Below are 25,516 nucleotides of genomic sequence, written 5' to 3' on the forward strand. Positions count from 1 at the left end.
TAAATGAAAGTGGATTGAATGCAAATTGAATCGTGAGAAAGAAATACTTGAAGTTATTTGGTCATATATAGAAAAGGAACATCAAGCTGAAAAACAAATATACGAAGGAAGGGAGATTGGACCAAAGAATGAGAAGACCAAGAAAGCCAGGTCTGGAGAGAATTAATGAGATTGTCATGAAGAGAAGTGAGAAGTTTAAAGAAGAGAAGACAAAGTATGAACAATGTATGGATATGGTGGAAGAAAAGATGAGTTGCAAGGTTAAATGATATAATGAATGGATTGGTATAAGTTATATTTAGCTTTCTTTTTTTTCTCTCATGCCAATTCATAATGGCATAGAATTGGAGGGGGACCAACATCGCAATGCTACAGACGTGCGGTCTCGATGCTCCAAGTTCGCAGCTGATACTTTTGCCGCTGGGTGGTCCAATCGGACCTAAACTGTCCTGCAGAGATGGTGAACAGGAAAAATACGTCTTGCTGATCTCAGGGACATCGCAAAGTCCCTGATTGATGCAAGAGAAGTTCTTCAAGCCGGTGACAAAAAATCCAGCCAAGGCTGATGAGGTTGGGGCGGCTCCAAAATGGAAGGATATGGAAAGAGAAAGTGTTTCCAGCTGGTGAGGAATTTTTACCGTTTTAAAAGAGACTGCCTATAAAAAAACTTAAAATTGATTTAAATTGGAGAACAGAAGAAATAAGCAGCTGAATTAAGTTTGGAATGGTTTTGGACAGTGGGTTATCTTACTTTTTAAATGCTATGTTCACGGATGGAATTTATGCAAGCCTTTTAAAATGAATGGATTAAGTTTTCTTCTTCTATTTTTTCCCTTTTATTATTCTTTGTAACCTATGGACTAAAATTCTCCTCTTTCATTACTGTGGGTGTTTTTCTAACTCATTCAAGAATCAGACCCTTTTTTAACTTGAAATACAAAAAAGATACAAAAAGAAACAAAGAAAATTGCAACAATAACACTGCTACTCAGAGGCTGGAGGTTTGTGTATTTGAAACGAAACACTTTTACTTTTCTTACTGATTATCCTGGCTTGGCACTCCAAGGTCTCACTGTTTATAGAGAGTGATAAGAAGAAAAGCATACAGATGTCCCTTTGAAGTATATCTTCAACCAGAGAAAAGTGAAAATAAACTTTATTGTGAATCTATGCTTAATCTTGTAAAAACCTTCCAAGTTAGAGCAGGAGTGTTTGTTAGCTGGAGATAATAGCACAATTTCAACAGCAGAAAGAAACTTTAAGCCTGCAAAAGATATTCTTAGAAATACATAATGGCATAGAATTCTTAGATTAAATTTTTGAACTCATATCTTAATTTGAAAATTATCTTTTAATATAACTATGAAATTCACACCGTATACCTTAAGTTTCTATTAGTTTTGTTATAAGGCATGATAAGTGAATATAAAAGGAAATAAGAATCGATTCATGTCCATTAAGCAAATGATTGTTTCAACGTACTTTGTGAGTTCATAATCAGAAAGAAGGTGTTTCAGATGTCTGGAAAGTAATTTCTTTTCCATGGAGAGCCTAACCCAAGCTCTAGCTTTACCAACATCCGTTTTGATCTCACTTATATTCTGAATATGCCTGAAAGAAAAGCAAAATAGATCATACTGTTGTTATTGCCAAACCTTTTACTGAGCAACAGAAATAGATTCATTAATAATATAGTATCAATTAAGAAAATGTAGTTTCTCTTCTAGCATAAAGATAAAATAGGAAATGTATAAGTGTAAAAGGAATATAAAAGATGCATACAACAAAAATACATACCAAGAAAAAAAGGATTTTTTTTCTACTTAAGTGACATGTAGATTTCCCAAATTCACCTATGACTTGCATTTTCTGCAAGAAGTTTTTCTAACTTCCAATCCCCTGAACTTCATAGTCCAGAGAAATTTGGGCAGTGGTGTCTGCACCTAAGACAATTTTTGAATTGTTTCTTAAAAATTAAGATTTTAGCTAATTATACTAAAAAAATGGGTTTGATTTCTTTTTGTAGAATATTCTGTGAGTTAGAATTTTGAATTCTACACGATAAGACAAGTTTTTAATATTGAAAATAAAGTATGTTCTAGAAAGTGTATAAATATTATGTACTTAGAAATTATGTAGTTTCTATCTGGAAGTTCATACTGACATGGCTAGAATGCCTGGAAGTTAGAAAAAAGAATTCCTTCTTTAAAGCTTAGAACTGGGATGTAACACTGATCCAGTAAAAACATGTCCTTGTGTATTCCTGTACTCTTACATGACCTGAGAGCAGATGCTTCTAACAAGCTGTCTTGCTTGGTTACTCCAGTTTTGTATTATGTATTAGTTAGTAGAACTTTGAATTAATCTGCCCCACCAAATCTAGCCAATAAATATAGTGTGTGTTTAATTATTTATTTTATTTATTTTTTATTTTTGGTAATTATTTTATTCTTCAGTCTCTTAAAGGTATACAAAATCAAAATCTACATTTCATTGTCACTCTAAGGTTGACTATAGACGTATTATTATCTTCATGTATTGTCAACGGGATCCAGCAGATGAAAGCAAATTGTTCTATTTGTGAGTCTTAGCCTGATAACGTTAACAAAAGCTTAAAATGTTTAATAATATATCTTCTGAAACTGTACTGAAATTTTAAATATTCCTTAGAGTATATTACATTAAAGCAAACTATATTTTCATACTGTCTTTGAAAGTTTGAATTTTTCAACAACGATTCAACAAATATTTTATTTAAAGTAGCTATTGTCTCCAATAGGAAGCTAACAACAAATAGATCCTGAGGTAGCGATCTTAAATAAGAGCAGAAATTTTAACAAAACTGGAGTGAGATCATTTTTCAAATTAGCTGAAGTTTAGATTTCAATCTTTACCTGATTTACTAAATGTTATATTCCACTGAATATACCTGGTACATACTTTTTAATAAACTGCCTTAAGATTCTGGTTCTTGCCTAAATACAAAATGATAACATATAATCAAAATAATAAGAGTGAAATTAAATAATAAAATGAAATATTTTAAACTTAGCTGTCCTAAAAATATGATTAAAACTTTATCAGAGCTTTAGGATTTCAAAAATCCAACCTCATGTCCTGGATAAGGGATACTCTTAAAGGAGACATTCCTGGATTGGCATCTGACTTCCTTCTTTCAGCATCTAGAAGAATTCCTAAAGTAAAGATTACCCAACATTTGATTAAAAGTTTAAAAAATGCAAATGCTTTGATTCTGAACATTTGAAGTCATTCTTATATAGGCTCCTATAGTCACATTTTACATTAGTTGTAATGCTCATATTAAGGCATGTTTTTTTCTAAAAGACCTATAGCTTGATCAACAGAGATCTGTGTTTCCTTATTTGACATATTTTCTGAAAAAATCTATTCTACCTTGAGTTTCTTCTACTGAGAGCTGGTAGATACAAGAAAACATGGTAAAAATATTAAGAATGGAAGTTAGTAGATCTGAAATCTATCACATAAAAATCTTCAAAACTATTCTTGAAAATGAATACTGTACAGACTTTGCTTTTAGAACAATTAAATTAGGTTTCCAAAATGCAGTTGGATCTGCATAGCCATAGATAATAGTTGGGGAGAATGGGGGCAGAGGTCACAATATAAGTGATGAGGCTAGCTGAAATTGTTTGCAGGCTTTGAAGTGCAGTTCCAGTGCATACTATGGTATGATTTCAAATGTGTACAATGAGCTAATCAAGTCTGATTAACCAAAGGCACTGCAGAAATGCAGGATATATACTTTTCTTGACTCAAAATAAGCTATATTTTATACATAAGAAACTAGCTCTTGGGTTGTACCAAATGCTATGATATTCTTTTCACTGGTTACCATTATAGTCTTTTGGACAAATTAAACAAGCCAATTAAACAGTTTAAGGGAACTAGAAAGGCAGTTTGACTCAAAACACATCTTTAGTAACTCCAGGTTTTTTTTACTAACATTTAAAACTCTATGTTCCACAATTAGTCCAATAATTGAACTCATCCCAATATATTTGACTTTTAAAATCCTAAAATGAACTTGTAACAGGTACAATGCAGTGAAAATATAAACATATTACTTCAAATACAATGATGGTGCCTTTCTCATAAAGAATTATTTATTTTAAAATAATAATTATAGGTGATAAATTATAGAATATTTATATTTCAGAACAGTTCTCGAAGTAAGGTCCAGAGACTCCTGTGCACCTCCTTACAGGGTTCACAAAGAAAAACAAATATTTTAAAAATGTTGTAATTTCAGTAAATGTGAGTAGATGTAACTCACACAACCAAAGCTCTTTGGTGTCCTCTGTAATTTTTAAGAATGTAAAGAAGTCTTGAAGCTAAAATGTTTTAGAACCACTGTTCTAGAATAATTAATATTACCCTGAGAATAGAATTTACATCAGAATTAAGCTTTCAATAAGTAAATACATAATTATATCTTCTATGTACCTCTGTTTTTATTAGAATTAAGAAATATATTTGTTTTGTTTTTTTCTTGTACAAAATGGCAACATAATTTTTATGGAAGACAACTGTACCTGAGGTACTGAAGCTTCCAGATGTAGGTTTTCGCTGTCTGTTTTCTTGGTAATGTAACAAGTGTGACCACAAAGCAGATTTCCCCTTAGATTAAAAAAAAAGGTTCATTGTCAAATATAAAATAAATTACTAATACAGAGCATGACACATTGTATATCCTGTACTTTATTATAAAAAAGATCACATAAAAAGTATCCACTGTATTCAACCGAGATAATAAAGTTCAGTTATAGAGGAAAAAATATATTCTAAGTCAAGTGTGCATATTTTGGAATAAACTTCAAAAGATTTTCAGACTATTATGAAAATTCCCATGCTCATATTCGAGATCAATTTGAATAATTCTATAGACTGAGATGCAAAAACACCAATTCCCTCAAGAAGTCCACAATGGTGGGAAAAGTGAAAGGAAAGAAGAGGATGGTCAGCAAGACAGATTGACTTAGTTGCATGATGTGTGCATGTTTGGGAACCTTGAAGGGCCAAGATGAGGACAGATCATCCTGGAGATGGTTTATCTATGTGGTCAGAATGGACATCTTGATGGGATGTTTGTTCTGATATTTTGGGGAGTAGTCTATATTCTCTAACAAAGTGAAGAGATTTTTAGTGGTTTATAAACGTATAAACATAAAAATGATAACTCGGTACCAAGACTATGAAAACTATGAATTATAAGCCTACAGACACACATAACATATTTTATACAGAAAGTTGTTCTTCATTTTAAAACAAACAAAATGGATTATCACCTTTTATTATCTTTTTTCTTTTGGCAAAGGGAAATTAATGTAAGGAGCAAGTCTGATTCAATTTATTTAAAAAGTGATTTTCTCAATCATTCATTCTCATTCTCAATCTCAATCTTTTAAACACTATGTGATGGGGTCATTTTATAATACATACTGTAAATTCACATTTCACATGACAGTATGGATTATTATTCTTTGTAATACAAACACAACAATTCTCGGCATATTATTTGAGGGGGGAAAGGATGCCTATTTGAAATTTGTCAATAATATTATCTCTGTCCTAGGACAGGGACATCATTACAATTTTAGTTTACATTATTTTTTTATATACCCACTATTATATTTTATTTCTTTCAAAATTTTATTTTGGTCCAAAGTCCTTATACAATATGCTCAGGTTGTTCAGAGTCCTGAGTTAATCTCAAAGCCTTTACTAGATTTTTGGGTTTCCTGTAATATAATACAGAGAGCACACTGTAATATAGTTTTATAAAAGGTAATTCCATAAAATTATATGGAACATTGTCATAATTCCACCCAGAAAGTTCTATTAAGATAGGAATAAAAACTTGGAAGTGAGTGCCCTAATCACTATAGATAGCTAAAACATAATGTAATGGGACACAAAATAATCACATAAGAAAAAGTGTTCAACGTGTGGAGAAAATACTTGATTTACAAATGGGTGAATTATTATTCTGCCTATTTCTGCCATTATACTAAAAACATCAAGCACTTAATAATAATCATGGAAGCAAACTTTCCTAGCCAGTTTCTAATAACAAAAGAGAAAGGTAGAGCATCCATTCACAGAAAGAAATTTTATATCAATCCAATTGTCTGTCCAATCTTTATGGAAGCAGGAGATGAACAACCATAAGGCAAATGTCTCAGATATATGGCCAAATGAGAAAAGCTTATATATTTCCTTGTTTGTTTATATAGAAACTGTTATTCTTCAACAAAATAGCAAGATAAAAATACAGTTAAGAATAAAAATAACACCAAGAACAAAAACAAATCTTATTACACATCCACAAATGAAAATACCTCTATTTTTTTCCTCTTTTTAATTTATTCTTGGTTTTTTTTTTTCCTAAGCTCTGTACTTTTTTGTTTGATTATTGCAATGGGCTCTACATGGGGGCTACCCCTGAAAAGCATTTGGAGACTACAGCTAGTGCAGAATGCAGCCGCGCGAGCGATATTGGTTGTACCGAGATACACCCATATCACACCTGTCCTCCGCGAGCTGCACTGGCTGCCAATTGGTCTCCGGACGCAATTCAAGGTGTTGGTCATTACCTTTAAAGCCCTACATGGCTCAGGACCAGCGTATTTGTGAGACCGCCTACTGCCACATACCTCCCAACGGCCTATAAGATCCCACAGGGTGGGCCTCCTTAGGACGCCGTCAGCCAGACAGTGTCGGCTGGCGGGGCCCCGGAGGAGAGCCTTCTCTGTGGCTGCTATCCCCAGAGGTCCGGACCTCACCCACCCTCATGGCCTTCAGAAAAGCTGTTAAAACCTGTCTGTTCTGGCAGGCCTGGGGCCGTTGACCTTATTATGTGAGGTCCAGCCCGATCAGAAAGTATGCGTGTTGGAGAATTTTTAAATTATTATTTTTTATTTTGCTTTTCTTTTCTTGTTCTTTGTAAGCCGCCGGAGTCCTCCGGGATTCGGCGGCCTATAAATCTAATAAATTGAATTGAATTGAATTGAATTTTTTGCCTTGATACTTTTTGTTCAATGAACACACATATCATAAGTAGAAACTTTTATGTTAAAGAGAAACTTTTAAATCAAACTTTTGATTTAAACTTTTAAACATTTAGTATTTGTATTTGAATATTTTTGTAGGTATAATTTATCTTGTTAGAAAAATTGTGCTAATATAGCTAAAAATAATGGACAATTTGAACATATATTTATCATTTATTGTATGGTTTCTAAAACTCCTTGTATTTAGTTTTCAGCCCAAAAATGCGGACCCAGCGCGCAACAAGTACGTGTGCAGTGTGGCCACAAGCGAACAGGCAGTAGTAACTGCCAGAACCCACCCCTGGTACAGAGTTGCCAGAATGCCTCCTCCTCTCTGCTCACTGCTTTCAATCACACTGTGGTAGACCCCATCTAAGGAGATAAACATGACCATGTAAAACCTGGTCCTCTCTGTCCTTGTGGACAGGTGTCAAAGCAATGTTTCACTGGTTCTTATTCACCTGTGCACCCACTGTATGTTGAGAGCTGATCAGAAGGGACCAATAAAGTACAGGACTCCTCTCTCTCTCTTACACACAAACACACACACACACACACACACACGAAACATAAGGCCTTTAAAACACAGTTTACAAGTGAACTAGTAAAATGATTATCTTTCTTTGTTTAGTAGGTGAATTGACAAGAGTTCTGCCAGTTTCCTGTTTTCATCTAAGTCACAGGTAAATTGCTATTGTTGGCTTTTCACCTTTCTGTTCAAGTACAAAAGAGAGTCAATGGGGGATTTCTTAGTGGAAAGTTACATGCCTTCAAACACCCACAAAAATGGAAATGACTGCTATTTGTGCTCTAGAACAAGGGAACTGAGAGCAGAGACAACTGTTGCTCAGTCATGATATCTGGCCAGAGCTGAAGAGTGGCCTGGAATCCAGATATTCCGTGCAGGAAGACTCAGTCAGCCCACAACCATAGAGCTTAGTCCCAGAGCGGCCACTGCCGGAAGACTTGGCAGCAGATCTCCGGAGTTTGGAAGCCGGTTATGCTTGGAGTGTGGTGCCAGTGGGGGCAGCGCAGCCCTGGTGGCGCCCTGGCTCTGCAGGGAGAGGTTGGCAGGGCATGGTGAGGCTGGGAGGCACACGAGCTGGGGTGGAACAGGCACTCGTGCAACCTCCCTTTCCAGCTGGGCAGAGCACCACGCGGCTTAGCACCTTTGGGATATTGCTGGGTTGGTGAGTGGCGTTCTGCCCGGTTGGAAAGGGGGGTTGCCAGGCAGCTGCTCATGAGCGTGTTCACCTCATGGGTGCTGTGTTGCACTGCTGTGACAGCAGAACACAGCCATTTGCCCCTGAGGCTGTGCCAGGCTCTTCGGGCACCCGCTTGCAAGAGAGCAGTCACCCAGTAACCTCAAACCAATAACCCTCCCCCCCAATAATAAGACCCAAGCAACATTTGGGGGGGTCAAAGGAAAATAAGACCCTGTCTTATTTTTGAGGAAACATGGTATTTGAGTGGATTTATATTGGAAATTCAGTGAGGAAGGCATAGTCCCCAACTCTTACTCTAAGAGAGGGTTTTTCTTTGAAAAAAGAAGAAAAAGTAACCATTAGAATTCTACAACAGTTGAACAGGAATTGGAAATAAGGGATTAAGTATGCCTAGAAGTAGAGTCCTTAATAGAGCACCTCCTGCTGAAAAATATGCTTCTTTTCTAGAAAATTCCAACAAAGGATTCTGTGCAGGTGCATTATTCATACACAGGAACCACAAAGAAGATAATTTTTTTAAATGCTCAGGTACCAATTGTTACAGTTATAAAATTTTGGGGAAACAATTCAAAGACAGAAGCTTTCCCCAAAAAGCTGATAATCTCAAATTTAATTTAGATGATGATAAGATTCATGTTCAGCTTCTTGGTGTCAACTGAGAAAGAGAAGTAGGTAGAGTGAATATGGATATCCACAATTTTTTTCCTGGGAGTTGGATACATATCTAGTATTATACTGCATTGTTTTAATTTGTGGCTTAATGTCAATACAAAATGTGTTTTGTTTTCATTAAATGTGCTTTGTTATCTAATATCATGTTCCACAACAGTTCGATAGTACAGTGATTTTAAGAATCTATTTAAATTTTGGCAATACCATCTATATCGTAAGTTTAATTATATGTATTTATCTTTAAAGTAGGACTATGAGAAGCTGGCAGAGTCACATATACATTTATGTAGCTTACTTCTGTCCAATGTAAAAGTCAAATTATGCAAAAGCCTTTGGTTCAGGCGTGGAAGCTCTTCATTACACATATAGAATTTCAGAAATGTCTAGCTAATTGAAATCTAATATTTATACAAATTTTAAAACAATAGCTACCAGTTCAGAATTAGTAAGGATCTTAATCAAACTTCCAAGCTATATTATTGTATGTATGTATATTGTAGGCATTGTATGTAATGCATAACAATATTTCTAAATTCAAACCAAAGTAGACATCATAGCTGGAGATTCTCTAATTTAATTACTGCTAATCCATCTTGTATGTGTGAACTAAAGGCTCATGCATATTTTGACTTAATGAAGTATGAGATGTTAGTATACTTCTATTTAAGGTACACTACAACCCAGATTTCACAATCTTGCCTTAAATCCAAGGTAGGACAAGTTTTTAATTCTAATTTAAATATTGATGGTTTCTATAATTACAATTGCTATTTACCACTGCAAGTAATACAAAATATGTTTTATATAATAAGGGCAAATATCCCTGAGAACAATACATCTCCATGTAACACCTACACAATGAACAACAGGTATGCTGACTCCCAGTGCTGGAACGGGGGTCATGAAAAGAGCACAAAAAACTGTGTGAGGTGAAAACAAATGAATGCCACATTATATGGAATTATGATTAAGAGCACATTTTCAAAAGCCTAGGGAGAAGAATGATATGTATGTACATGGGAATAATAACAAAGAAAATGATCCCAGAACTGACAATGATCAAACACCTCAAAATAATTTGATAATAAATAAAAATGACAAATGATGAAGAAAAGTGATAATTAGGTAACAAAAAGGATCCAGTTAGCAAGGGAATAGGCAAAAGCTGTATATGGTATGAGGTGTTAAAAGAAGCTATCCTCATGAGTATTATAAAAGGCATAGCTTTCTGGAAAATATTTTAGAATTAGGTTAATATGGGTATAAACCAAAACTGGTTTTGCAAAGAATACTGGATCTGTTGAATCTTCCATCAGATTCCTGAATACTCTACCACAACAGGACCGTTCAGCACTGTTTGCCAACATTGTCAATCAGTTCAAAGAATTAACCTTATGTATGGTTGGCCGCTTGGTGGTCTGAAAAGCCCAAATCTGAGTTGTAGCAGAGTATACTGATGCTCTATCTTCTAGGATGAAAGTAGTACAGCTTCTATCCTATGCAGCATATAAACGGAAGGGAAAAGTCAGACAGCATATCCTTCACACACAGAAACTATTACAATTTAGAAGTGGATTCAGACAAAGGGAGCCCTACTTGAATGACCAAAAATATTTTTTAATGTTTTTTTATTTCAAATGTATTGCTCTAACTTTGTATTCATGCATAATCAACAAGGTGTTTACAGAGAAAATCTGCAGTTTCTTTCTCTAAAACAGGTATTTCTGAAACAAATTCATTTTATCATCTTCTAGTTAAAGCTCACAGTAAAGTTGTCAGAAAAAAACCAATTAGGAATGATAGAGTTGGATCCAAAATTACTACAAGTAGATTTCTGGTCAAAGAAAGGGTCTTACAAACACATTTTTATCAGTTCAGCCTTTTCTCTGTGCATTGTGAATGCTCTAAAAAATCTGCACTGAATATTTAGGGAACTCATTGAAGAATAAGTCAGTGATATTGGAAGGTGGAAGAGTAATGGAAAATCTGCAAGTATTGATGACTATATCTTTTTTGTTCATGGCAGCCTCTTCTGGATCCAACTCTATATAAATAGTTCTCATTATATTAATATCTCAAAGCCTATAAAAAGTGTAATCAGCATTAAATATCCCTAAAAGTACATTTCTTACCTGCTTCACTTGAAGTCCGTGGCTCCATATTCTTTCCAAAAGATCACAGAGACTGGCTATCAATGTGTTTTCTCCACCCCTGTAATGTTCACCTCACCATGACCAAGTTCTACTGCTTCTCGGCCCATTTTTTCCACAAGCATCCTTTTGTCTTTTAAAATAGAAAGCACATGCAAAAGTTATGACTGCTTTTGAAAAAGTCAGAATCATCTATTACCTCAAATGAGCTAAATAAGCAGCAATACAATTAGTTGTTGAACTGATTACAGTATGAAATATACTATATTTCATAGATATAAAATCACCAAGTTTTTTTTCCATTATCACACTTTGCCAGTACTGATTACTTATCTGCTGTAAACATTCATCTGCCAAAAAAAAAATTAAAATATTTGATTGACTCAGTATTTTTTCTGCTATGATTTATCATTTATATCTGCTTTCATTTGGTATGTGTGCTAACCCACAGCATCCGTTCTGCATTATTTGAATAACAAGCAAGAAAATTGCTAAGTATAATACATAGGGAGCTGAATCTCAACAAGGAGGAAGTATATACTCTTCCTGTTGTATTTCAATATCTGCTAAAAGCCACTCTTGAGCACTAGGAAATCCATAGAATATCATGATTGGTATGTGTTTCCAAAAAGGGAAATCAAAGGGGAAAAGTTTTCATTATATAAGAAACTTTCCTACATCCTGCTCAATACCGGTAGGTTAAAATAATGTGCTTACATATGTGTGAGATATTGGAGGTTCTCCCTTTTTATCCATAAATGTTAAAAGTATGATCATTTGTAAAGGAAAAGTAGAGGAATCTAAAACATTAGCACGCTATCTTCGAAATGCCTAAGCTATACAGTTCATCTGATGTACATGAATTCAGAAAAGAGAATTATATTACCTCTGAATTTCTGCAACATATCAAACCCTTAGATAGACAAACAATATATCAAACAATATGAACAATGTGTTTCATTTTTCTAATTGAAATACCTACTTGTCCTAGAATTTTCCATTGGGCAAGCTAGTCTTTGTCTATTTGCATGGATCATTATCTCAAAAGTAACTCTAAAGGGGACATACCTTCTTCACTTGATAAAAGCTGAATTATCCACTCTTCATGTAGAAAATCTGGGTAGCCAGAGATACTCTTGGTGAAAGAGAGGAGCAGCCAAACACACTAAGGATTTTTTCTTTTTCCTAACAGTGAATTTTTAACAGACTGCTAGAATAGAAATCTGAGGCTAAGGTCAGGTCGGGTTTGATGCCTGCTGTTCTACAGTTTAAAGGGGTTTTGTGGTTGCTGCTGTTGTTGTTCCTAGTTTTTCCATAGGAATCATTTATTACACTGATTATGGAGGGCTAGTCATAAACTGTCTGTGGAGGAGTTAACATGTGGAGATATACCTGAAACTGTTGTTACATCAAAATACCAAGAGAATAAAATTTCACTGCAGCAAAATAGAAGAGCTGGATGCTTTCTGATACTTCACTTTTTAAGGTAATCCCGTTGCTAGCATTCTACAATGAAACATTTTTCACTCAGAAATTGTTAAACAAATCTTCCTTTTTTTAGGATTCATGAATATGCTTTTCCAGTTTCATGTTTTATCAGAGAATGCCAATAAAAGAGCCTAAGAAAAATCTGACCCTGCAGAATATTTTGCAGTTGCCCCAGGAAGCAGAAATGTTTGGTAACAGATTTAATCACTATACTATTCTTAACCTACCTAATTAGCCTATAAACAGACAAAATATGGAATAGTACAAATAGCACAACAATACTGCCTTGATGATGATGACTTAAATGAATGTACACTATGGGAATTCACATTTGAAACAAATGAAGCTTTTTGTCGAAATCCTGTGGACTGCAGATGTTCACATGGTACCTATGGAGATTCTCAATCATCCAGGTCAATGGTTATCCCAGATGTGTTTTTCAAAGGCAACTGAACTTTTTCTTGAAAATCTTCAATTCTGACTGAATGATGGGGAATGGAAGGATTTATATTTTTTTGTAGTCAACTGGTGTTAGCACTCTGAAGGTTAGCACGGATGACTACAAAGAATATAAATCCTTCCATTCCCACCATTCAGTCAAAGCTGAAGAAACTTTCTGGGTGAGAAGCAAAATGTTTTTTTTAAAAAAACAAAGGAAGTTCAGTTGCCTTTTGAAAAGCACCTTTGGGACATGTTCACATGGTGAATTTTTGTTACTGGAGAAGATGAATGCAACAATTGTTTGCTAAAAAGCTTATAATTATTATTATAAAGGTGTTGGAATAAACCAAATTAAATATTCAAGATTATAGGGATATATGGAATAAGGAACTGTAATATATAAGACACAATATTAATGGAACATATTTGGGGCAGTTATGTATTATAATCTAGATTTAAAATCATGGTTAACAAAAATAGCAATCACTAAACCACTCCAAGTCTTTTTATGATCACTGCTTGTATAGAACAGAAAATGTGACTTAAATCATAAGATATAGCTATGTTTCATATGCTTCTTTGTTTAGGCAGAAGATATTTCACATTAATTTTATTCTGGAAGGCTCATTGTATTTTGTAGAGTCAGAAATGGGACAACAGAAATGGATAGTATATATATATATATATATATAGTGGTATCTGATTTTGGCATTGTCAGTAAAAACTGAACATTAATTAGTGGTCTTTTTCTGAAGTTGTTCCTATTCATCATATCACGTTAGTAGTATTATACTACTTGTGCATTTGAGTCTAAAAATTGAAGTTAAAATATGGAGAAAACTGTATGTTATTAGAATATTCCATGATTAGAATAATCACATTAGCAGAATGTCCTAATCCACAGACTCATTTCCATCCCAATCAGGGACATTTTGTATTCATTTAAATGATCAGTTCTACCTCATTGGTGTGAAGATGTTACATCAAAGGATATCAGTATTATGAGAAATAATCTACTATAATGTCCAGCTATTTGACTGCTCTGAATAGCAGAACTAGAAACAATATTGTCAAGAAAGATATCATACCTTATTTCGGCATCTTTCAGCAATCCTTCAACAAATTTCCAATTGGTCTGGGCAATTACTGATGGTGACAGATTAGACAATTGGGCTGGCGGATAGTGCTGCCCAAATTCGAGCTTCTTGGATGTATTTCTATAGAAGAAAAGAGCACAAAAGAGATATAAAGATATATTCTTAATTTAACAAGAAAGCAAAATATATCTCATAAAACAAGACTACATTTTATGATGGATTGCAAATAATATTTTTAATTAATGTTCCCACTCAGTTTTAAATAGCCTGACTGTAATTATGGTACATTTCACTGCAAAAGTAATACTTTCTCACTGTTACAGAATTATGTTTCTTATGTTTTGAAATAGCACAGTAAGGTGTTACACACCTGTAACTGAGGTTCTTCCAGTGGCCTTCTGTGCAATGTGTCATTGAGAGCTGAGCTGTTTTTAGAGGAAGGATATTCTACCCCTATATGTATGAAAATGCTAAGAAGGTACCTCATGCCTTTCATTAGCTGATGTAGACCCTTAAGGGAATGATTGCCTGTGAGAGGATAGAGGGTGGGTTGTGTGAATGCGCAGATAATGTGTCAACAACGTACAATTGCAGTAAGCAACATGTTCTTCTATGCAATGATTCTGTGCATCACACAAATGGGTGACTAATAAGTACACTTATAGAGGGCAAGTAAGTAAAAAATAGAAACTAAAAGACAGTTTTCTACTTCCAAAGGCTTCACTAATTCTTACCCTGATTTCCAGCTTATTGTTGAAAAATATGTGATCATGTTGCAGTTTAGTAAATATTTGGTAAGAGAAATGTCTAAGCCACAAAGCTGTAAAATAGTAAAGACCTAGCTCTTTTTGATGAGGGCAGGACCTTGTCAGCTAGCATTCTAGATGGGTAGTAGCTGCCACCCAAAGAACAAGCTATTGAAATGAAATCTCTGCTCTTGCTTGAGGGAAAATCACAAAGGGCAAGTCAAAAAATGCTGCAGAAACCAAGAGGCACTATTACAGGAGATATCTGTATATGGGGTCAAAGAGGCTGCGCAGCTGGCCAGGGCTCCAAAGTAGATGGAGTCAGGCAAGATATGGTAGGAGTAGAGATCACTGAATGAGCCATTAGAAGGAAGGAGAGTCCTGCAGTCTGGTGCTGGTCCCTATTTGTAGCCCAGCTGCCTCATTCCTAGAGCCTTAAGGATAGATTGCTGTTGATTTTGGCCTCAATTTAACTCAAAATCAGTTGTTAGTGAATTCTAGGTTTACCTGTAATTTATCTACATTTATCCACAAAGTAGTAGTGGATAGACTGAGCTAGCATATATTACTAAAAGATTGTTAGGTGAAGGTTGAAATTTAACACTCTCAGAGATCTGTCATGCTAGGTTTTGGGTAGCATAACAGTGGTGAAGCAACTTAGTGTTGGGCAATGAATGATAGATTTACAGTTATCAGAATTGCTACTTTTCTGATGATATGTGTAAGCTGGTATAAGTTGAAAGATTCTACTTGTGTATTGTTCTTCATGCTGATGGGCTTCCTGATTTTTGATGTAATTCTCCTACTATTGCGCTTGAAGATATAAATCTCTATGCTCTGAGATGAGGTTCTAGGAAGGCCTGGAATCCATGGCTTCCATGGTAACCTCATGCTCGCCCCACCATTGCTGGTCTGACACCAATAGTTAGTTCAACTGGATTTTGGTTTAACCTCAGAATAATTTGATAGTGATCTGAATATGAGGATGTTGCTGGTGAGTCCTTTGCTATGGTCAGATCATTTCCTGGTGTGAATGCCACTAGGATATTCATAAAGTTGTAGGGCTGATATAAGATTTAGTTAAGATGCTGTATACCAGCCAACAAGCCAGCATCTTAACCTTTGTACCTTTAAGGTGCTTATTAATACAGGTTGTCCCTAACTTTAAACCCACAATTGAGCCCAACATTTTCATTGTTACGTAAAACAATTGTTAAGTGAGCTTTGTCCCCTTTTATGAACTTTCTTGCCACAGTTGTTAAGTGAATCACTATAGAGGTTAAGTTAATAACATGGTTGTTAAGTAAATCTGGCTTCCTCATTGATTTTGTTGTCAGAAGGTTGCAAAAGGTGTTCACAGAATGTCATAGGGCCACTGTGATGCATGTGCACATGTTACAAATATGGCAAAAGGTCTTAGGTCTCACCTCTTTCGGCTGCATGAATTGCATTCAAAGGGTGACTGGACTGATGCTGTTTAATGTGGTATTGGATTATTTCAGCTTGTGGACTCTGGTGAGTAGTGAGCACAGTACTTTTCTAGCATGACATTGCCCCTTGCGAAATGCTTCTCTTTTGTGACTTGGGGAAGAGATCTGAGTAGTTTGATTGGGTAAGTGGTCAGCATTTCATAAAAGAGAATTATGCTTCATGAATTGAAGATGGCAGTGGTGCAGCACCTTCATAAGGGGTTGTTGAGAAGGTGGTGGGGCTTCAGTTACACAGAGCCATAGAGGGAGGATATTTTTTTGTTTCTTGTTTTTTATATATGACTTATCTGTTTGTAGCATGCTGCCCCAAGTCAGCTTTCAGCTATATAAATTTGATTAATAAATAAATTTAACCCCTCTTCAGTCAAGTTCAGAGATGGAAATAACTTTGATAATTCTGGAAGATAAAATTCATCAAAACTTGGAGAGAGGTACTGTGATCCTCTAATCCTTTTGGACCTCATGATGATCTTCAGCATCTTCATTTCCTTCTGTAATGCTTGTGAGTGCTGGGAATTCGGAACATGCTTTATGATGTTTCATAGTGCTGATAAAAAATATTTGTGGGGGCTCTCCTGCAAGATGTCAAAAGGCTTAATCATCTCTACTATTTAAAATGTATATAAATTTAATATGTATATGTATATCAGTTTTGGATTAGATACTGTCACTATGCAGATGTTATTCAGTAGTGTATCTCCACTTGACACTAATTGGAGGTGTCACAGAAGTCCTGAGACTGTAAGTGCTGAAATGGATTGGAAAAGGCTGAGGTGGTACCCTACGAAATATGAGTTGCTCGGTCCAGAAATTATCTGTCTTGTGAGCTTCTAATTTTAACCTTGGTGAGGGGGCATTCCCCTTGATGGAGCAGTTGTTCCTGACTCACTGGAAGTTCTGACTCACTACAGGATGTGCAATTTGAACCATGAGTAGGGAAGCTTTTCTCCAACATTACCGTCACCTGCTGAACCAATTGAGGCCCTACCTATAGTGAGAGGCTCTGGCAACCAGTGATTCATAATTGTATCCACTATTTGAAGGGACCCACAACAATGCACTTCAGGCTCCATCCATGTAAGGCTTTAAAGGTGGCAAGAAGGTGACAATTGTACCTGGAAGGTAACTAGCAATCAATGTAACTCAGTAGCATTAATGTTACAAGGATGAATTAGCATATCTACCTATAACTACCCCGAGCTACTGCATGTTGTAAAAACTGAAGGTTTCTATAGTATCTTCCATAGTAGTATGATAATGTAATCCACAATGTCTTCTAGCAAAATGCATTGTCAAAGGAAACTGTCTTAAATCAGGAGATAGGGCATATACACAAGCAGAGGTGTAGGATATCCTATCACCCAAAGAGCTCAGCCAGAATGTCCTAAATAATACACTGCACAGTACTCATTTGTGAGATAGACAGATAACATGACCAAAATTATGCTAAATTTATGCTATATACATAATGTATTTGGATTAAAGAAAGAATTTTTTTTCAAACCAGTTTCTATAAATATTGGAATTCTATGAAACAGTGTTTGTGTGTATGTAATTTTGTCTAGTACACATATATATTCAGTATTTTGCTATATGGATACAGACATAAACAAACCAGAATAAATAGTGACACAGATTTAATAGAGTACCTAAAACCAATTTTGCAGGTTTATGTTTAAATATAATAGCAGCTGACATTTTCAAAAGAAAATCTAGCTGCTGATGAGATAAAAAGATAGCAAAATAACACACTACTATATAAATCAAAAATCAAATAACGGATATTAAGTAGAAGCATGATGATCAGAATAAAATTTTAAATATTCATATGCAAGAACAGGATAGAGGTGATTTACGATACTTCATGTCTTTGTAGTAAAAAGAATGATGCAATATAATGTACAATTAACAGAAGTTTTAACAAGATAAAGGAATATAATTGTTACATGAATGTATAGCACAGTTAAAAAATTGAAAATCAGAAATGTAAATCACAGTTTTATGAATAATTCTACTCCAGAAATTATTATTTTCCTTTAAAACTATTATCATTTATATCACATTGATTTTTTTTCTTTTTCTTTTGCTCAGTACCTTTAGAGTACAGTGAAACCTTGATTTAATAGACCAGGTTAGCGGATTGGATATCCATTATTTCTCAGTTGTCTGCTAAATTATAACATGTGATCACAACAATTTATATCATCTGCAAGTGTAATGATGTCATGATACCAATTAACCATTACAATCTAAGACTAATAAAAGTTATGTAGTTGTATCATTTGTATGATGGTGTCATTTTACAAATGATTTAAATTGACATGATTGAGCAATTGTTAAAAATGTTTGTGAAATTTGATGTATTGCCTACAAAGTTTATTGTATCATGGTTTGGTAAATTGAGTTTCAATGTATTTTCATGATAGATAATAATTGTTTAATGGAAAGTAGCCACATGACTGATTTTTGACAACTAATATAGGCAATTTTTAGCCCAAACATTTAGGTAAAAGAATATCCCATCTCATAATTCAGTTAGGTATCGTGGCGGGTTTGACTCCTAGTAACAGTATGGACAAAATACCTCCTTCTTGATTTATTTCTGATAATAATCTATAGTTCTCCAAAGAATTCCAATTATTTCTTTGATATATTCATTCACCTTATTCATTCTGTTATTCTTTTCTACTTAACCTTACCAAGCACAATATTTTTTCTAGTCCATCATCCTGCTGGTAAAAAAATGTCCAAAATATGTAAGTATATGGTTTAATGATCATTGCTTCAGAGAGCATTCAGAATGAACATAGCCTCCAGTTTGTTAGTAACCACCTGTAGATTACTGATTGTATTAATCTACATTGCATAAGTAGAAATAAGGATCATACACTTATTTCTCTAGTTCCCTTTCCTTCTGAACCACTCTGTTCTTCAGTCTGTTTTTCCTGTAACTTCTGTATATAGTATAAACCACATTCTGATATGATTATACAATCAAGGGCTGGCTGAACATAGCAAAGCAAAGGGAAACCTCTTTACATTCTCTTGCTCTCTTCATATCTATCTTATATGATTTATCCACCCTGCCCCTCCCCTCCCAGGAGTCCCCATGCGGCCCGTTTGAGATGCCAGGTAAGTACAGGGCCCAACGGAGGCTCAGTGAGAGGAAAAAACAGGCCTCCGGAGCCAGTGGAGACAATTTTTGCCCTCCCAGAGGCTCAAGAAAAGCCTCTGGAGCCCGGAGAGGGTGAAAACACCCCTCTACCATTGTGCAGGAGGCAGACTAGGCTATGCACCCATGGCCACGTCCATCCAGGAACCGGGCAGAGAACCCGTTGCTAAAAAATTTAAAGCCCACCCTGAAGGAATCAAAGCCATATATCAATCATTCTCCTGACTAAATAACATAATTTTAAAGCTTTGGAATGTATTTTTCCTTTTTTTTTGGGGGGGGGGGGTAGAACAAAATCAGGAAAAATTGCATTACTATTTATAGAAAATGTTTATTCTATAGCTGGATAATGTAACAGAACAGTTTTTACCTCTCTCTGATCGTTGTCAAGACGCAGGTGTTCTGTGTCTGTTTCTGTCTGTCCTTTCCTCCTCCACTGTGCAGGTGCATTGCGTTTGGTCCATCTAGAAAATCAAAAGTGGTATTCTTTTAGGTACATTAGATACAAATATATTCATCCCTATCTGGAAGTGCTAATAGTAATACAAGTTTAATTGTCAACATGTCGTCAGCACCAAGTATGCTAATAAGAGTGAAAACTATGATGTGGAACTACGGAGTCAAACACAGGAGAAAATAATTAAGGTATCTTTTTTTTTGTTCATCCATATAAATTGAACTATGTTTGACTGTGAGATGCTTGCTGTTGTTTAACTTTTAAAGGGAATGAGACTTGCTTGTATGCTTTGTTTGCTTTTCCCCAGTGAAAACCTAAACTTTTAAAATCTACTTTAATTACAATTCCTAAATGTTTACATTTTAATTAATAAACATTTCATTTTCTAGACAATGTCTGCATTTGCATAACACACTTAAACTGGGTCAAATGAGTTGTGATGGTATGTTGTGACAGCAGGGCAACAGAATAGGAGAGTTGATTTTATTCCAAACTGACTTAGGGTGAAACTTTCCCTCATCAGCTGTATCAAAGCCGGTTGACAGAGAACAAACCTCTTTTACGCAGCTGTGAAACAGCAACTAAATTCTATACAGACTCCAGAAGAACAGGTACTCTCTCTTTCTCTCTGTTCTTTATTTTTTGCACCTTGTGAAATATTAAAGGAGGACGTCTGAGAGAGAAAAACATAGAAGGAAATCAGCATTCCCCAGGCACTTTTGCAGTGACCACAGGTTTCATAATTGGCTGCTCCTCCTTTTCACCTGGATACAGATGATCATATGCTATGATTGTCGGGTCGTAAGAATCAAAAAAGAACATGGAACTCGGGAGTTTCCTTTATTGTGGAGCTAGTTCTGGGAAGTTTTCTTTTATTGTTTCTCACTTATAGACTTGCCAAACTAAAGCTACTATTTGCAACACTATAGATGTATTCTGGGAATCGTTAGTCTTTCTCCTAACCAAATTTTTCATGCTTTACTGCCTCTTTGCCCTCTGGAATGTAGACCATCCCTCCTGGGAATCCAGACTACATCCCACCCAATGGTGGGATTCAATTTTTTTTACTACCGGGTTCTGTGGGCGTTGGCTTGGTGGGCGTGGCAGGGGAAGGATATTGTAACATCCCATTCTCTCCCCACCACACCAACTTGCTTTCCAGCTCTATTCTCCTGTGCAGGGCAACAAAAGAAGACCCAGACTCCTTTCTAGACTCCTTTCAGTCTGGTTTCAGGCCTGGATACTGCACCGAAATCACCCTTGGTCGCGTTGACCGATGATCTCTGGCGGGCCAGGATAGAGGACATTCCTCTATCCTGGTGCTCCTTGACCTCTCAGCGGCCTTCGATACCATCGACCATGGTATCCTTCTGCGACGGCTGGAAGAGGTGGGAGTGGGAGGCACTGTTTTACGGTGGTTCTCCTCTTACCTCTCTGGCAGGTCTCAGCCCATGTTGGTTGGAGGACAAAGGTCGACCCCTAGGCCCCTTAAATATGGGGTGACGCAGGGCTCGGTCTTGTCCCCCCTCCTATTCAATATCTACATGAAGCCACTGGGTGAGATCATTCGCGGCACGGGATTTAAATACCATCACTATGCGGATGATACTCAATTGTATCTCTCCGCCCCATGCAACTCAGTGTAGTGGTGGAAGTGATGTGCCAGTGCCTGGAAGCTGTCAGGGTCTGGATGGGAGGAACAAACTTGCACTCAATCCTGACAAGACCGAGTGGCTGTGGATGTTGCCCCACAAGGACAGTCCAGATATTCCATCCCTAAGCCTGGGGGGTGAAACTCTACACCCCTCAGAGAGGGTCCGCAACTGGGTGTCCTCCTGGACCTGCAGCTGACATTGGAACATCACTTGTCAGCTGTGACCAGGGGGGCCTTTGCCCAGGTCTGCCTGGTGCACCCGTTGCGGCCCTACCTGGACCGGGAAGCACTTCAAACGGTCACTCACGCCCTCATCACCTCAAGACCTGACTACTGTAACGCGCTCTACATGGGGCTGCCCCTGAAAAGTGTTCGGAGACTACAATTGGTCCAGAATGCAGCCGTTGCGAGCGATATTGGGTGTACCAAGATCACCCATGTTACACCTATCCTCCGCGAGCTGCACTGGCTTCCTATCGGTCTCCAAACGCGTTTCAAGGTGCTGGTTATTACCTTTAAAGCCCTACATGGCCTAGGACCCGGATATCTGCGAGACCGTCTTCTGCTGCATACCTCCCAACGGCCGATAAGATCACACAGGGTGGGCCTTCTCCAGGTGCTGTCGACCAGACAATGCCGTCTGGTGGCTCCCCGGGGGAGGGCTTTCTCTGTGGCCGCTCCGACCCTATGGAATGATCTACCCCCAGAGATCCAGACCCTTCCCACTCTCACGGCCTTCCGAAAGGCTACCAAAACCTGGCTATTCTGGCAGGCCTGGGGCTGTTGACCTCATGAATGAGGTCCAGCCCCACCTAGTTTGAGTGCATGAAGTGATCTTTTAATCTGTTTTAATCTGTTTTTTTTCTCTATTTTTAATTCTTTATTTTTTTAAAAATTGTATTTCTGTAAGCCGCCCGGAGTCCTTCGGGATTGGGCGGCCTATAAATTTATTAAATACTTAATACTTAAATACAGTCGATTAGCTGGGACTTGGGAGGCAGCAAATAGATTGGGGGCGGAGCCAGCCAGAGGTGATATTTGCTGGTTCTCCGAACTACTCAAAATTTCTGCTACCAGTTCTCCAGAACCTGTCAGAATTGGCTGAATACCACCTCTGATCCCACCACATCAACACACTGAATTACTGCAAGTCAATCAGCAGAAGCCAATTCAGTCACCTATGTCATATTAATACAGCAATACAAAATACTCACTTATTGCTTGCTGGTCCCGTTGAAAGTACATCGGATTGTAGCTTGGGGAAAAAGCCAGGTTCATATTTTCCTGTCCAATCTTCATATCTAATAAATGAGGAAGGACTGCAGTATGGTCTATTTTTGCCAGTCTTAACTCGATAGCTTTTTCTGGGAGGGAGGGGGAAATAAACATTGAATCATATTATTATTTAGCATAGCTGATGTTAAATTGTGAAATAAAAGAATGAAAATCTAAATCCTAAAATATGAATTAGGACATTACTGCTAGAAATACATATTCTGCACAAATACATAAAAGGAGTGTCTCAATACAATTATATTGCATGCAGTAGTTCGTTAAAACACATTGACCCTACATCATTTTTCTCAACTGTTTGATAATGTAATTTGCTTGCATCCTGACTTTATGTCATTACACTATGTATTGTTAGTAGAATACGAGCAACAGAAAGTGGATTACACAGATTACAAATTACAGTTTCTGACATAGTATATCATAATGTGAGCATACTGGTAATAATTGCATGGCTTATTTTATTGAAAATTATGATTTGGAATGCATGTCCCAAAAGTGCTTTGATTAAAAGGCAACTGGATTTTCTTGTTTTTTTTTTCTTTGATAACGTTTTGCTTCTCATCAAAGAAGCTTCTTCAGTTCTAACTGAACTTAGAACTGAAGAAGCTTCTTCAATGAGAAGGGAAACTTTTTCATAAAGTTTTCACAAAGTCATAAAGTTTGAAGTTTCATTTTATTTATATGCCGCCCTATTCCCTAAAAGGGACTCCACCAGTATGAACTGGTGTCCTCTAGGATGTTGTGGATGCATAAGAGAGTAGAAATCCATAAGCTTGTGAAACCTATATGTTACATCCTCCAAAATAGTGATAATGGTAGATCCAGAATAAGCTTTTGGAGGAAACTATGCAACATTCTGAATGAATATTATCCAGGAGAAAAAAATACTTTATTTAGTGATTAGGCAAGAGAGTACAAAAAAATTGACTGTGCTGAGACTTAAGAACAAATGAGAATAGTGATTTTTGTGAATAGTTGCTTAGACAAAGTCTACTTGTTTCAAATAGATGGTTTAATAATTAGCCCATTGATGTCTCTATATGGAAAAGAAATAAATTTAAAAGCATGACTGAGTTCATTATTTATGATGAAATATGAGTTTACTGAACGATATAAGGGCTGTGATGGCTTCTGGATATGGGACAACTATATGATGGCAATGGATAATTAAAATGTATCTTAGAAAGGAAATAATGAAATAAACTAGTGAATGTATAGTGACTGCAGGAAGAGAAAGTACAAGTACTGTATGCAAATAATAAATAATGAGAGGCTGTGATAACAATTTTGATAAAATTAATAATTGTTCTATAAGTGGATAAGGACAGCTATTCAAAGAACCTCCAGCAGAATGACTAGAAAGATATAATAAATGATATAGATGTAAATTAGTTGTAGGTACATTTCTTTTCTTACCTTTTTTTTTTTAATTTTCTAAACTCATGTCTTGCTTACCCAATTTATCATTTAAAAATGTTGCTGCAGTTGTATTTTAAATACACATAAGTGAATAGTAGCTAAGTTTTATTACTACATTATTAGTGTCCTGTACCTCTTACATTTATTTAAATAGAATTCAAATTTGCAACTCTTACCAGCTTCATCAATGGTACTGCATTTTTGATACATGGATGTGCGCAAAGTTGGTGTTCGAACATTTAACAATCTTATTTTATCAACTCTAAAATCAAACACTCTCAAGATAGGATCTTTATCTTCTCCATCATGACACATAATCTTGTTGTCAATAAAGAAGCAAACATCTGCGTTTCCAAAATCTTGAGAGGAAAGGCAAATAAGGTTCAGGCTGATCAGACAAGAAGGATGCCTAATAAAATGAAAGAAGCGGTATTTATGTTTCTTTAAATTGTAATTGCTTTTTTTAAAAACGACATGAATGCTTTCATTCATCTGAAGTTATTTTCTATTTTATCATATTCTAAATACAATGCACTCTGAAAAACATTAAAGATTCTATGTTTTTCCAACTGCTAAAATTGTATAATTCTAAGAAAAAAATGGAATGCATACAAAGGAAGTGACAACAATCATAAACATTTGAAAACAACTTACACTAGGATTCAATTACTGTACTTGATCAATTTTTAATTAATGGAAATTATAACATCTGCACTTTTCTATTTTGCTGGAAGAATTCCTGTACCAAACTGTACATACAAGAAAACTGCTTCAAATGAAATCAGATCTTTAGTCATTTAGTTAGTAAACAGTCAAAGATTTCAAACATGAATCTTATATACATCCTTGATCAGAAGATATTTAAGCAGTAAGTAAAAGCATATTTTCCTTTAAAATGTTGTGACATTTCAGGAATTGTATCAACAATATACAAAGAAGAAGGGAATTACTATTGGATGAAAAATACTTTAAGCCATCATGTTCTCATATAAGCCTTCTGGATGTGGCCATGACAACTAATACAGAAAATATATTATAGCAGATATAGCCATTAAATGTTTCCTCAAATCTTAATAATATATCTACTAACATGAGTAGTATCTGAAACAAAACATTGAGC

The 25,516-nt window shown here is 35.9% G+C and overlaps 1 protein-coding gene across 1 annotated transcript in view; it reads right to left on the reverse strand.

The window, feature by feature from the left end:
• DENND5A (DENN domain containing 5A) overlaps positions 1-25,516 on the reverse strand; it is a 73,534-nt gene that overhangs the window by 19,382 nt on the left and 28,636 nt on the right. The window contains 16 exon segments of the mRNA XM_032223077.1: positions 1,483-1,611; positions 3,110-3,194; positions 4,575-4,659; positions 10,381-10,485; positions 11,122-11,195; positions 11,198-11,265; positions 12,118-12,126; positions 14,157-14,238; positions 14,241-14,264; positions 14,267-14,285; positions 19,944-20,037; positions 22,899-22,971; positions 22,974-23,048; positions 24,573-24,731; positions 24,734-24,751; positions 24,754-24,805. Coding sequence (XP_032078968.1) covers positions 1,483-1,611; positions 3,110-3,194; positions 4,575-4,659; positions 10,381-10,485; positions 11,122-11,195; positions 11,198-11,265; positions 12,118-12,126; positions 14,157-14,238; positions 14,241-14,264; positions 14,267-14,285; positions 19,944-20,037; positions 22,899-22,971; positions 22,974-23,048; positions 24,573-24,731; positions 24,734-24,751; positions 24,754-24,805 — 1,151 coding nt within the window.

This window comes from Thamnophis elegans, chromosome 1 (genome assembly GCF_009769535.1).
Source record: "Thamnophis elegans isolate rThaEle1 chromosome 1, rThaEle1.pri, whole genome shotgun sequence".
Taxonomy (NCBI): domain Eukaryota; kingdom Metazoa; phylum Chordata; class Lepidosauria; order Squamata; family Colubridae; genus Thamnophis; species Thamnophis elegans.